General features: G+C 40.2%; 1 protein-coding gene across 1 annotated transcript in view; it reads right to left on the bottom strand.

The window, feature by feature from the left end:
• The window catches only part of ARID5B (AT-rich interaction domain 5B), a 392,920-nt gene that overhangs the window by 379,025 nt on the left and 142 nt on the right, over positions 1 to 13,753 (bottom strand). The window contains exons 1-2 of the mRNA XM_089683203.1: positions 13,638 to 13,753; positions 13,088 to 13,342 (exon numbers count right to left, since the gene is read on the bottom strand). The exon at positions 13,638 to 13,753 is cut by the window's right edge and continues 142 nt beyond it. Of these exons, the coding sequence (XP_089539329.1) occupies positions 13,088 to 13,342; positions 13,638 to 13,658 (276 nt within the window). The 5' untranslated portion in view covers positions 13,659 to 13,753. The remainder of the gene's footprint in view (positions 1 to 13,087; positions 13,343 to 13,637) is intronic.

The raw sequence follows: 13,753 nt of genomic DNA, 5'->3' as shown, positions 1-13,753 counted from the left end.
GGCAACTTCTATTAAAGTATATGGGCACAAGTCGGATTGAAGTTGCCTTGAAGTAGTACAGGAACGTTGTCTAAAGTCGGAACAACTTCAGTAGTGCTAATTAAGATGGTTCTCATCTTAGGATTTCACATGTCATGCGACTTGGGGTCTCATAAGTCAGATCCCAAGTCGCGGCAGTGTGAACCGAACCTTATTGTCATTAGCCAGGCATTGCATTTATATAATTAGAAATGTATTTTGTAGAGAAGAGAATGCAAAAAATAAAAACTGCATTTCAAATTAAATTTGCAGCATAAACAAAACTCTAAAGCTTTACTTATCATACAGTATATGTCAACCAACTATAACTTGCAGTGCAAGTTATTACAATGCACAGACGCTTCAATTAGTGACATTCAGCACTGCAAAATCACGATGTACTTCTTTAAGTGTGAGCATTATTAAAATAAGGTACAATCTACATATTCATTCTCTAAAGCAATATAGTCATTATGTTTAGGGGGCTTGCAGCATAAAAGAGCCAATTTATCTCACATGAACTGAGGAATACTACTTTGTAACTAAGCAACTGAATGGCAAAATATGCTCTCATTAATTCAATCTATGCTTATTTAAAAGACACAATTAGAACATTTTTAGTTCCCAGCCTGCATAACATAGGTTTAGATTACAATATTTATTTGAAAAGACTAGTTAAGCATCACAGACTATTTTAGTTACAGTAAGTGGTGGGGGACTTTCCGCAGCTCATTCTTCTCAAAATGGGGACATATAAAACATCCTCAACGTCAGCTGCTAGTAAGCACTGAACTAGTAGTCAGTCAATATATGTAATCTTAGATTGTGAAACCTGTGGTCTGCAACCACATAAAATCCAACTGTACTTCATAAAACAATTACAAGCAAATATAAAGTGACAGAGCCATAAACCTGTCCAGATGATTGGATGAATGGTATGGTTTTGTGGTATATACTAATCAATGTGTAAGGAGTTGTGACATTCGAAATTTATATATAAAAAAACAACAATAATTGTATCTTAATTAGTTGTCAGCATAATTACATACATTAAAGAAGACCAAGTAACATTTTTTTTTTCATTTCAAATGAATGTATACTAAGTAACATAAAAAGGGCCCATTCACACAAGTGCTGCCAACGCACCAAAACACACAGACATACAATTCTCAATGCTGCACACAGATGGTTTACTTTTATGCATTGTGGTGCACTAGAATGGAAATAGATTTCAGTGCTCTACGCAGGTGTGTTAAGGTACCATTCAAAATAGGCAAAGCATGCACCACATGGTTTTACGCACTGGTGTGCATTCCTTTAGCATAAAGCAATAGGCATGTTTTTACCATAACCCTAATGCATTTGTACTTACAGATCCAAATATTTAGCCATTTATTACCTCTTAGAGTAAAATTTTACCCCCCCTTCCCCCAACCAATGCCTGTAACTAACTTCAGGTCAGTTCCTAGATTGTAAGCTCCAAAGAGCAGGGCCCTCACATCCCTCTTGTATTGAACTGTATTGTTGCTGTATTGTCTCCCATTATATTGTAAAGCTCTGAGCAAACTGTTGGTGCTATATAAATCCTGTATAATAATAATAATAATAATAACGGACAGTACCATCTTTATTTAGGTACTATGCAAGGTGAGCATCTTGTTTTTGGACAGAGATGCCAAAATCATACAGTGGAGACGTGTTCTCTGGAGTGACGAATCACGCTTCTCTGGCTGGCAATCTGATGGACATGCCTGGGTTTGGCGGTTGCCAGGAAAATGGTACTTGCCTGACTGCATTGTGCCAAGTGTGATGGCGGAGGGATTATGGTGTGGGGTTGTTTTTCAGGAGTTGGGCTTGGCCCCTTAGTTCCAGTGAAGGGAACTCTTAAGGCGTCAGCATACCAAGACATTTTGGACAATTTCATGCTCCCAACTTTGTGGGAACAGTTTGGGAATGGTACCTTCCTGTTCCAACATGACTGCGCACCAGTGCACAAAACAAGATCCATAAACACATGGATGAGTGAGTTTGGGGTGGAGGAACTTAACTGGCCTGCAAAAATCCTGACCTCAACCTGATAGAACACCTTTGGGATGAATAAGAATGCAGACTGCGAGCCAGGCCTTCTTGTCCGACATCAGTGCCTGACCTCTCAAATGTGCCTCTGGAAGAATGGTTAAACAAACATTCTCATAGACACACTCCTAAAACCTTGTGGACAGCCTTCCCAGAAGAGTTGAAGCTGTTATAGCTGCAAAGAGTGGGCCAACTCAATATTGAACCCTACAGACTAAGTCTAAGATGCCATTAAAGTTAATCTGCATGTAAAGGCAGGCTGACAAATACTTTTGGCCATATAGTGTGCTCAATAGTTAAAGACAAAAAAATGCTTCCTCCTGATGACCTAATCTCAGCCTAGGCAAAAATCCCTTCCTAGAGCTCAATGACTGCTTTTAAAAATGAACTTTATGTTCAGGAGTTCAAGGAGTGTTTAGGAAACATTATATTGTGCCATGTCAGGAATTACTTAATGGAGACTTGTAAAGTTAGGGTTTGTTCACACCAGATTTGAGGCTACACAAAATGCCTTGTTTCCTGTGCTGTAATTTCCCACACCAACGTTGCTGTGGTGTACGCTAAAAACGCATGTAGTTCATTTTGTTGCGGTGAATAAAACTGTCATTTTTACTTTTCAATAAAGTTCTGTGAAAAAAAAAAGTAAACCAGACAGGTGCATCGGCACTGTGTCTCCCAGTAAGCAGCACCAGTCAAGCAATCAGCCCCACTCGCTGGTATAAATTAGCCCTTAATGAAAAGGCCAGTTTAAAAATGGGAAGCACAAAGAAGCCATGAAATTGTTTTTAACTGGCTTTCCTACAGAACATAAAATATTTGTGCTCCAAATTACTCAAGTGGAATGTGCCCAGAATGAACAGGTAGCATGAAACCCCTTTATTAGGTTGCTCCCTGCTGGTACCTGTGTGCCTTTCTGCAGCATTCTCTTCTTACAGACCTTATTATAATATATACCTGCCAGTGGCAAAGCTAAAAAAGGATGTGAACTCAGGGACTGAAAATCTGTGTAAGCAATGCATACAGGAATTAAGTTAGAGGTATTTATAGATATAAAAGATATTAAAGATATGTACTGCACATAACATTTACAATTCTACAATGTGTTTTGAAAAAATAATCAGGCTTATAATTAACTTTTTTTTCTGATGTCAAAAAAATAACAGATACATTATTAGGCTTCATAATGGCTATTTTTTTTCCTAATTGAATGGATTATACATAAAGAAAATAAAAGTGGTATATATATGAATCCTTCTAACACCCATTTACTAGGTAACAAAACATAACATGAACTGTACTTATGGGTAGAATTAGAATAAACATAATTATGCCAAAGCACAGCTCTCAGTGTAAATTTCAACTCCTGTTACCTATAAAACTGCAAACCCAAACCAGAACCGGCTCATGAATGAGAAGTTCTTTTTCTGCACATTACACAATGCTTTGTAGGTTTTAGAAAGCAGTGAGCTCATAGATCACTCATGCTGATGGCTTATGAGGTAATTATTGTTCCCAAGGCAACATATACTGCCAAATGAAATTTCAAACTGATAGAAGGCCAAGTATAAACACTTATAATGTCAGTGAGTAGAAACAGAAATTGGCAGCCTAGTGTAACATATGCCAGGTTACTTATTAATATTTAATTACACTTAAAATTAAACAATGTATACCACATATCAACAGTAACGGATGTAAAGCTTGTAGGCTTGCGATGATCAAAATGGTTTTTTAAACTAGGAAACAGATACAAGATAATTATTTTTAACACATGAATTACCTTCCAGCTGGCCACGTTCTCTGTTTATACAATCAATAAGAAATAATGACTGATGTTAATCAAACTGCAATATCCTATAGCAACCACTGTTAAAACAATAAAGAGGCCCTGACACCAGACCATTCAATTCAACAGTAATCTTCCCATAAGATTATGTGAATGTAATTTTTTTTTTGCGATCTGTAAAACCCCCCCCCCCCCTTGTGTAGAAATCTAAGAGCCCAGAGTCTGCTGCCGGACACCTTCATGCATGTGATGTCAACAGTAGGAATGAGTTCAGGTGCGTTTTGATCCTGCCAGAAAGCTGTCACTGTCCTTGGCCAATAATAAGCCACCAAAGCATTTCCCGCCGCTCAGCCACAAGTATACAAGGGGCGTGCATCTCTTGGGTGGGTGCGGACTAGGATACAAACACACCTGAGTTCATGCCTAGTCAGCATTCCCAGTAGACTTAGCCTGGCCATACACTATACAATTTTCTGCCCAATTCCTTTAGATTTACCTTCAACTATGTAGTGCAAGGGCATGCTTAATTGGATACAATTGAAAGTGTTGTTTAGGTTTGACCTCGTATTATATGGTTTTTGGTAAATCTAAAGCAATTTTCTAAAGAAAATTGTATAAATGCATGGCCAGCCTTGGTCTCCATTCACACTGCTGTGAGAGTATTCAGGAAATTCTTTTTTTGCACATTTGTTTGCACATCGTGTAGTACAGCAACAAAACTGCATGTTTTTGGCCCCATAGACTTAAAAGGGAGGGCCTGAAAAACAAAGTATGAACACATTTTTTCAGGTTATATACAATGAAAAATGCAGCGCTAATCTATACCACAATAAATAATCAAAGTCCAAATAATCAAAATAGGTTTGGATAAATTGCACAAAGAGGAGTTCAGCACGGTCCACCATCACCAAGGCACCCGAATGAACAAGCCCCTTACTGGACGTTCTGACCGAAACACACCGGTCAATAAAAGTAGCCCAAAAGAGGGATCAATAGTGCAGATGATGAAGCTGACAATCCTCCCCAGGATAAGATTCACTCTTCCTTTCATGAAATCCTTAAAAGGCCATAAAAAAGACTCCCATCCAGTAATCAGATGAGGAATATAAAAAAGAAGACCACTCATAGTGTAGTATTTTGATATTAAAACAAATCAATTTAATGCAAGTTCCACGTACATCAATATGAATGGTTACCAGCATTGAACATAAAATTTCCAACCAGAAAGATGACCGCCGTACCTCCAGAACAAGGTGACGTCACACGCTGAAGCTCCACCCATTTTTTCAGGTGTTCCCATTAAAGCAGACTCACGCTAGAGTGCTGTGGTTTGGCCGCAGCACGACTGTCTGGTTTTACATGCACTTCCCATTGACTTCTTTTAGACTGCACATCAAAGATGCTGCATGCAAGACTTTGATGTGCTTTCATGGAAACGAATGGTCTAATAGAAGCCAATGGGAGCACATCTAAAACATGTGTAAAGCATGTAAAAATTGCTCTGCATCCAAACCACTCTCAAAGAGGAATTAAACTTGTATCTACAGGTAAGCCTATAATAAAGCTTAGGTACAGTGAATATCTCCAAAACTGTACCTTCAGAGCTCTGTCCTGGGGCATCAGCCAGTCATACAGCTGGAGTCTGTGAACCTGGAAGGAAAACCGGGTGAAGATGTCCAGGTAAGTCTGTCATAATGTTCTAGTATGTGCTGCATTAAACCTGCAGAGGTCCAATTTGTTTTTTTTTTGTGACAGCTTACTACCAATTTAAAGTCTATGGGGCAAAAGATGCAGAATTGTGTCCCAAACACAGCTCATTCTTATTCTAGCTTCAGGTAACAGGTGACACTGCACTCAGTTGTGAGGGTGGCTATTGAGCATAATGGGATTTCTTAACTTCAGCACTGATATGCTTTGGGCCATACATATCGAGTAACAAAATGTTCAGGTGTGAATGTGGCCTCAGCTTTCCCAGCTACACAAAGGCTTATGTAGGGAACTGAAGGAGTAGGAAGATTGAGGAGCTGGGCCAGCACAGACAGTAATTACACACTCTCAGAAGAAGAGTAACAAGCAAGGAGGGAGGGGGCTGTGCTAAGGAACAGACTCTTCCTGCAGTAGTCAAATTTTCTATCAAGTATAAAAGGCACATTGCAAGTGAATAAAAGTAATCCATAATTTAAGAACAGGGAAAACACTGGAAGCACTTAACCACCTCCCGACCGGCTGCTGTATATAAAAGGCCGGACGGTGGCACTGCAGGGTCGGGTGGCTGTTTATAAACGGCCCCCCCACACCCTGCTTGTGCGCGCTCCTCGGGAGCGCGCAGCACCGCTAACCCGTGCCCGCTGTGTCCTCCGGACACAGTGAAACACCGATCAGACGGGACCTCTGTACGAGGTCCCGATCATGTGATCACTGATTGGCCAATCAGTGATCACATGCAAAGTAGTAAGTAAGATGTCACTTGTGACATCATTGCTTACTACGTGTGAAATCTGTGAATGATCACAGAGGTCACATGGTACAAGGCTATTCACAACAGCCTTGTACCATGTGACAAGCTGTGACCAATCACAGCTCACTCAATAGTTCTCAATGGTTGCAAGAATGCAGACAGAGAGAAAGAGAAATGATTGCTTTTACATCCTATATGGGTGTAAAAGCAATCAGTGTAAAAAAAAAAAAAAAAATCTCTTTCTCACCCCCCCCCCCCAAAAGTAGTACAGTGTCACCATGGTGACATTGTACTGCTAGGGTGACAGTATGTAAAAAAAATAAAATAATAAAATAAATATAAAAAAAATAAAAATGTAAAAAAAAAAAAATGTTTAAAAATTATAATTTTTGGTTATAAACTAATTTGGCTTATTTGTTTTTTTTTTTACTAAAAAGATAACGGAATACATTTTGGCCAAGATCTATGATGAAATATTATTTGCAAAATGTTATAAGAAAAACACTTTTTTTCAAATTTTTTGGACATTTTCATTTACATAGCAAAAAAAATAAAAATCCCAGCGGTGAATAAATACCACCAAAATAAGGTTTTATCTGTCTCAAAAAAATGGTAAAAAATTCATATGGGTACAGTGTTGCATGACCGCGCATTTGTCATTCAAAGTGTGATAGCGCTGAAAGCTGAAAATTGCCCTGGACAGGAAGGGGGTAAAAGTGTCCGGACTGGAAGTGGTTAAAGCACTTGGTTTTTGTAAGTTGGTGACAGGGTCTCTTTAAGCTGCAGCAACCAAGCAATACCCCTTGGTAACAGTAACAACCCAAGTCAGAACTGATAGCAACCCAATGTCATCTTACTCCAGACTACATAAAATTGCTGAGAGATAATAAAGCGGTCTGTTCAGCTTCCAGCCGTTGAGTATTTTTACAAACCACAACCTGTTGCAGATCTTCAGTTAATACATTAAAATAGCCGGGTTACACTACTCCTCCTTGCACAACACACATGTATTGTGTAATCAGTTTGATAACACATTTCACCAACAGTACACGAGCACCAAGATCTAACCCACCCATCACCAAGCTATTATTTTTCCAAGGGCATTTAAACGACAAAACCTAAAATTAGCACAGGCACCATAAAGATAAACTACAGAGACCCCATTATCAAAGCAAACATGACCTCCATCCCCATTCCTGGGATTAGCAGCTATTAAAACACAAAGAGCAAAGATTAGTACTATGAAGTCAATATTTATGTTTTCGCCTGCAACTAGTTAGGGGAGTATGTAAAAACCTGCAGAATGATGCAAATCAATAATAAATGGATGCGGCTGTATATAAACAAGTTAATGGAGCAAGTGAAAACAAAGTGTGTTTGAACATGGGAGTGTAATGTTGCCCTCTCTAGGCTCTGGCTCTCACTGCTCGTTTCTGTAGGCTCGCTGCCAATGAAGTCACACTGAATTCTGTTGCTTCTGCTATCCTGATAATGAATGACTGAGGCCAGAGGGGAAATGACATCAGCCGGGTGTAAAGCACAACTGCATTAGGAAACTTTCTACCTGTTTCAATTATTTATCAATATTATGCAGCACAACATAAGCAAACCTTCGCATCGTTGCTCAAAATGCCGGGAAGTCATTTCAACCAGTCAATGTGAATCATTCAGGCTTAATCATTAAAAAAAAAATATATACATATATCTATACGTTTGAACAGCATGATTTCATACAGCTGGGAACAATACTAGCCAATTCAATATGGAGGTGCAAAGTTCAGCGATTCATAGCAACCATGCATCAATATATTGTACTCAGATCAGATATTACAAAATCAGTTCTGATTGGTTGCTATAGGTTACAACACCTACTTATTGGTTGGTATGGGTAACAACAGTGTTATACTTCCTTGTTACTCTTTCTACTACTTTACTGAACAAGCCAAAAAGTGCAGAAATCCATGAAAACACATTATTGGGTTGTCTTGATAAGGAAAGAAAGGATCCCTGAATGGTTGCTATGAGTTATAACGCTTCCCATCCTCTGGTTGCTATGGGTTATAACGCTTCCCATCCTCTGGTTGCTATGGGTTATAATGCTTCCCATCCTCTGGTTGCTATGGGTTATAACGCTTCCCATCCTCTGGTTGCTATGGGTTATAACGCTTCCCATCCTCTGGTTGCTATGGGTTATAACACATTCCATCCTCTGGTTGCTATGGGTTATAACGCTCCCCATCCTCTGGTTGCTATGGGTTATAACGCTTCCCATCCTCTGGTTGCTATGGGTTATAACGCTTCCCATCCTCTGGTTGCTATGGGTTATAACGCTTCCCATCCTCTGGTTGCTATGGGTTATAACACATTCCATCCTCTGGTTGCTATGGGTTATAACGCTCCCCATCCTCTGGTTGCTATGGGTTATAACGCTTCCCATCCTCTGGTTGCTATGGGTTATAACGCTTCCCATCCTCTGGTTGCTATGGGTTATAACGCTCCCCATCCTCTGGTTGCTATGGGTTATAACGCTCCCCATCCTCTGGTTGCTATGGGTTATAACGCTCCCCATCCTCTGGTTGCTATGGGTTATAACGCTTCCCATCCTCTGGTTGCTATGGGTTATAACGCTTCCCATCCTCTGGTTGCTATGGGTTATAACGCTTCCCATCCTCTGGTTGCTATGGGTTATAACTCTTCCCATCCTCTGGTTGCTATGGGTTATAACACTTCCCATCCTCTGGTTGCTATGGGTTATAACACTTCCCATCCTCTGGTTGCTATGGGTTATAACACTTCCCATCCTCTTGACTCCTCTTACTGCTTTACTAAAAAGCCAGAAGTGTAATAATCTGCAGCCCCATGTGACAGTTTATCTTGGATCAATAAAAAAAGGATTGATTAACTGATTGCTTGCTATAGATTAGAGGACTTTTCATGCCCTCATCACTCTTGCCACCACTTTACCAAGCAAGCCAGAAAGTGTTGTAACCCATGGCAACCAGGTATAATTTGTCTAGATTAGGAAAGAAAAAGTATTTCTGATTGGTTGCTATGGGTTACAACTCTTCCTTTGGGTAACTTTTTCCACCGCTTTACCAAACAAACCAGAAAGTGTTGTCAGAAAGTGTTGTAAACTATGGTGACCAGTTTATCTTAAAATGCAAAATAAAGCATTTATTTATCTTAAAATGCAAAATAAAAATGCAACCTGATTGGTTTCTATGGGTTGCAGCACTTACACTTCCTCATTACTCTTTTGACTGTTTTACCAAGCAAGACAGAATGTGTTAAACCCATGGAAACCAGGTATCTGTTTAACTTACTTCAAGAAAAAAAAAATAAAGAACATTCCTTATTGGTTGGTATGGGTTACAGAACTTTTTATCAACAAGCCAGAAATGTAGTGACCCATGGCAACCAGGTATCAGTTCATCTTAGATAAAAAATTTAAGGATTCCTGATTGGTTGCTATGGGTTACAGCACTTGTTCACTACTTCATTACTCATTGCAGCACTTTATAGAACAAGCCAGAAGTGTAGTAACCCATGACAGCCAGATAATCGTTTATCTTATATAAAAAAAAATTCATGATTGGTTGCTATGGGTTACAGTACTCTTCACTTCCTCATTACTCATTCCACTGCTTTATTGAACAAACAAGAAGGCACAGTAACCCATGGCAACCAGGTATCCTTTTTTTATGTCAGGCAAGAGATCATTTCTGATTGGTTGCTATGGGTTACAGCACTTCCCATTTCCTCACTGCTTTACTAAAAAAAAAAAAAAATCAAAAAGTGTGGTAACCCATAGCAACTATTTAAATTAGCTGCCACTGATCTGACTTCTGTAAAGTAATTGGCTGCTAGGAATTACTGGACACCCTTCTTTATACAGCTGTGTTAAAAAGTCCATATGTGTTTAGAGTAATAAAATCATTTAACTGCCTGAAGGTATGAAATGAAAACTAAAAAGAAAAAAAATTTAAATGGTAATTATAGGTCCTGAAAAAAAAACATATGTCAACGCCCAGTAGCCAGAAAACATGATCGGCATCTATTTATGGCAGACAATTGTTCATCTATTAAAACGAGATCTCGACGCTGCATTGTGTCAAACTGTTGTTCAGCTTGTTATTGATGCTTCTCAGGCACTAATAAAAAGGCTGAGTCATTTCCTTTAAGTGGCAGGAGAACATGGATGATATTCATACTGGTTTCTTGATATTTAATCCTTCCCCTTTTTCCAGATCACAAGCCATGTTGAAGTAATAAATTTGAAAAGCAAATAATAAGTACTAGAAGAGGAGGGGGGGGGGGTGGCAGATGAGGGGGGTAGACAGCTGCACAGGAAAGTTAGACAGGGGGAGGGGACATGATCAGATCTTGGCAGAAGTAAGGTCAACCTGCTAATGTTTTTTTTTTTTTTTTTCTTAAACAACCTTTTTTTTCCCTCCTAAGTAATATAATGTCAACTTGATATTGTTGACAGGAGCAAAGATACACAAAAACAACTTGAGTAATGAGAAACAAAGCAAGCAGACATTAAAATGTGAGCATAGGGGGGCAGCCAAGCACAGCTCAGAATGCTGAAGCCATTTAAAACATGTAATATTAATCTGTAACGTAACACTAGCTTTAAATACAGCCAAAGACAAAACTGTAATTAAGCCCATTAGGTTGACTTAAGCAAACAGAAATCTTAAAAATAGGATGACTTTGCCTCTGGACAAGAGATCTAACATCTGATATAGGCTGAATGCCTTGGAACAATGCTGTTTATATGATTTAGCATGCAATCTATTCTCTTATAAATAGAGTGCTGTACTAGCTCACTGTAAAAATAGTTCAGCAGTAACCTATTGCAGCCATTGGAGTACAATAAACCAGCAATAATTGCAGAGCTACTTGAAATTACAGATCTGGAAAAATACACTGTAAACCGATCATGCTTTGATGATCCGGGCTATTATCTGAAAAATGCCAACTGTAGATCAAACATTTTCTCTCTGCTGTTATAAGGGAGGGGGGGGGGGGGGGCTTTCAATGCCCAGATCATATATATATATAAAAAAAAATAGCTGCATTGTGCCGTTGACAGCACTCAATGAGTTAAATGATGACATAGTGGCAATTAGTTATAAATACCATCCAATGAAACGATCATCTCAATAAACAATCTAAAGACATCAGATTCGTTGTTAGGGATTATGCAGTTAATGCTTAACGTGTTGGTGCTGGTTACTAACTGATATATATAGAGATTTTTTTTTCTGTTCAACCCACCCATGCCAATCTGCAAGTTATTCTGAATGTATTTATTCAGGTACCTGTCATTTATCACTTTATTAAACACATCTTTGCCAGCAAAAGAAAAAAAAAAAAAAGCTTTTGATCTCACTCAGCCTCCATTTCGTAATTTCCTCCCTCTTAGAACATATCAAACAACAGTACTGAGAAGGGAACAATATCATCATGCTCTGCAATAATAAAGCAGTGGGGCTGTAATGGATGCAATCAGCAATAAAACACACAGGGGCTGATAAACCAAAGCCCTAACGTGAAATCCTTTAAAACAGTGCACAAATCACACCAACATAGGCTATTAATAGGGCTGTCAATCAAGTGAAGCAGCACTAGAAGCCAAGTACAGCAAAAATAAAAAGACAGAACACACAATTCAACGATCTGTCGATGTGTCTCGTGCGATCACCCTAGGGGGGGTGTTTGAGCTTGCAGGACAATCAGCAGCAATTGTAAAGATTCTTGCTTATCCAGGTCGTGGTATAGATAGTAGTAAGTCACATTCAACTGGACTTGTTCTGTAATGTTGAAGACCTTCACCCAAGTAGCATCCTTAGCCTTAATGAGTGTTAGGAACCCTAAAAGAGGATAGGTTCTTGGCACTTAGAACTGAGGAGGCTAGGGTAGATTCCTGGTGCTGGAGGATAACGAAGCTGGGGTAGGTTCCTGGCACTCAAAGCTGAGGTAGGTTCCTGGCACTCAAAGCTGAGGAAGCTGGGATAGGTTCTGGCACTCAAAGCTAAAGTATGTTCCTGGCACCCAAACCTTAGCTAGGTCCCTGGCACCCATTGCTGAAGAAGCTGGGGTAGGTTCTTGGTGCCCAAAGCTTACATAGATCCCTGGCACCCAAAGCTGGGGTAGGTTCTTGGCACCCAAAGCTTACGTAGATCCCTGGCACTCAATGCTTAGGTAGATCTCTGACACCCAAAGCTGGGGTAGGTTCTTGGCACCCAAAGCTTACGTAGATCCCTGGCACTCAATGCTTAGGTAGATCTCTGGCACCCAAAGCTGGGGTAGGTTCTTGGCACCCAAAGCTTACGTAGATCCCTGGCACTCAATGCTTAGGTAGATCTCTGGCACCCAAAGCTGAGGAAGCTGGGGTAGGATCCTGGCATCCAAAGCTTAGGTAGGTCCCTGGCACTCAAAGATGGGGTAGGTTCCTGGCACTCAAAGCTGAGGAAGCTACTTGGATGACCATCCAAACGTCGCCAACAGTACAGCCGAATTACCTACCACTAGCGATCAGCAGCAATTGCGATCCCACCAAACAGCTTGAAGCCCATCAGATTAGCAGAACTCTTTAGAAAAAAAACCTACAATGCTGCAGCTTCCCTGACAGTGTGCATCTCTCCCATGCAAGCGTACGATCGAAGCAGCAGCCCAGAAGTAGAGGAGAGGAGGGGGGATAGTAACAACACAGAAATAAGGGATTAGAAGACGGTGATCACCTCGCCGTGGTCGCTATTCCTACCCAGGGGGGTATCTTCTGGAAGGAAATAAAGTTTGGAGCTGGATAAAAGTTGCCGGCTGATTCTCTCTTCCCACAGCAGCTGGAGCTCGGCTATGCAAATAGGCTCCTCTGGCTTGCATCGGACCAGGAAAAAGTCCCCCAGGGAGAGGATCCTTGGTCTGTCTTCAAGGTGGAACTGAAAAGCCTTGTAGAAGATGTAAGGTCCATGGAGACCGCAGGGTGAGCCGACCCACTGCAGGAGGGGAAAAAAAAAAACAAAAAAAAAAAATGGATATAATAAATTAATTAATCAATCAATGGTTGTACATGGCATGAAGGACACAGTGAGGAGATACAGCAAGCCCTCAATTCATAACACCCATACATACAGCACTGCAGGAATGTGACAATAAAACAAATGGCATTCTCCTTTCTCAGGGTGAAAAAGTTTTGGCTGAAAGTTGTCAGTGTGGTGTGGTGAGGAGTGTGGGGGTGCCAAGCTGGCCCCCTCTCCCAGGAGCAAGCCATCCAGGAGCAGATAATAATACCTTGAGTGAGTTGGGCTCCATCTCGACGTTCTGAATTGATTGAACTCAACATTCTCTCCAAACTTGTTGGCTTCAATGGATTGCATCAGGTCCTGGCAGAGCCGAGCCGAGGAGCC

The sequence above is a fragment of the Staurois parvus genome, unplaced genomic scaffold (assembly GCF_062004578.1).
Source record: "Staurois parvus isolate SC_StPar_1 unplaced genomic scaffold, SC_StPar_1.0 ptg000303l, whole genome shotgun sequence".
Taxonomy (NCBI): domain Eukaryota; kingdom Metazoa; phylum Chordata; class Amphibia; order Anura; family Ranidae; genus Staurois; species Staurois parvus.
Note: the sequence above shows the minus strand (reverse complement) of the source record. Positions and strands in the feature narration are given on the sequence as shown.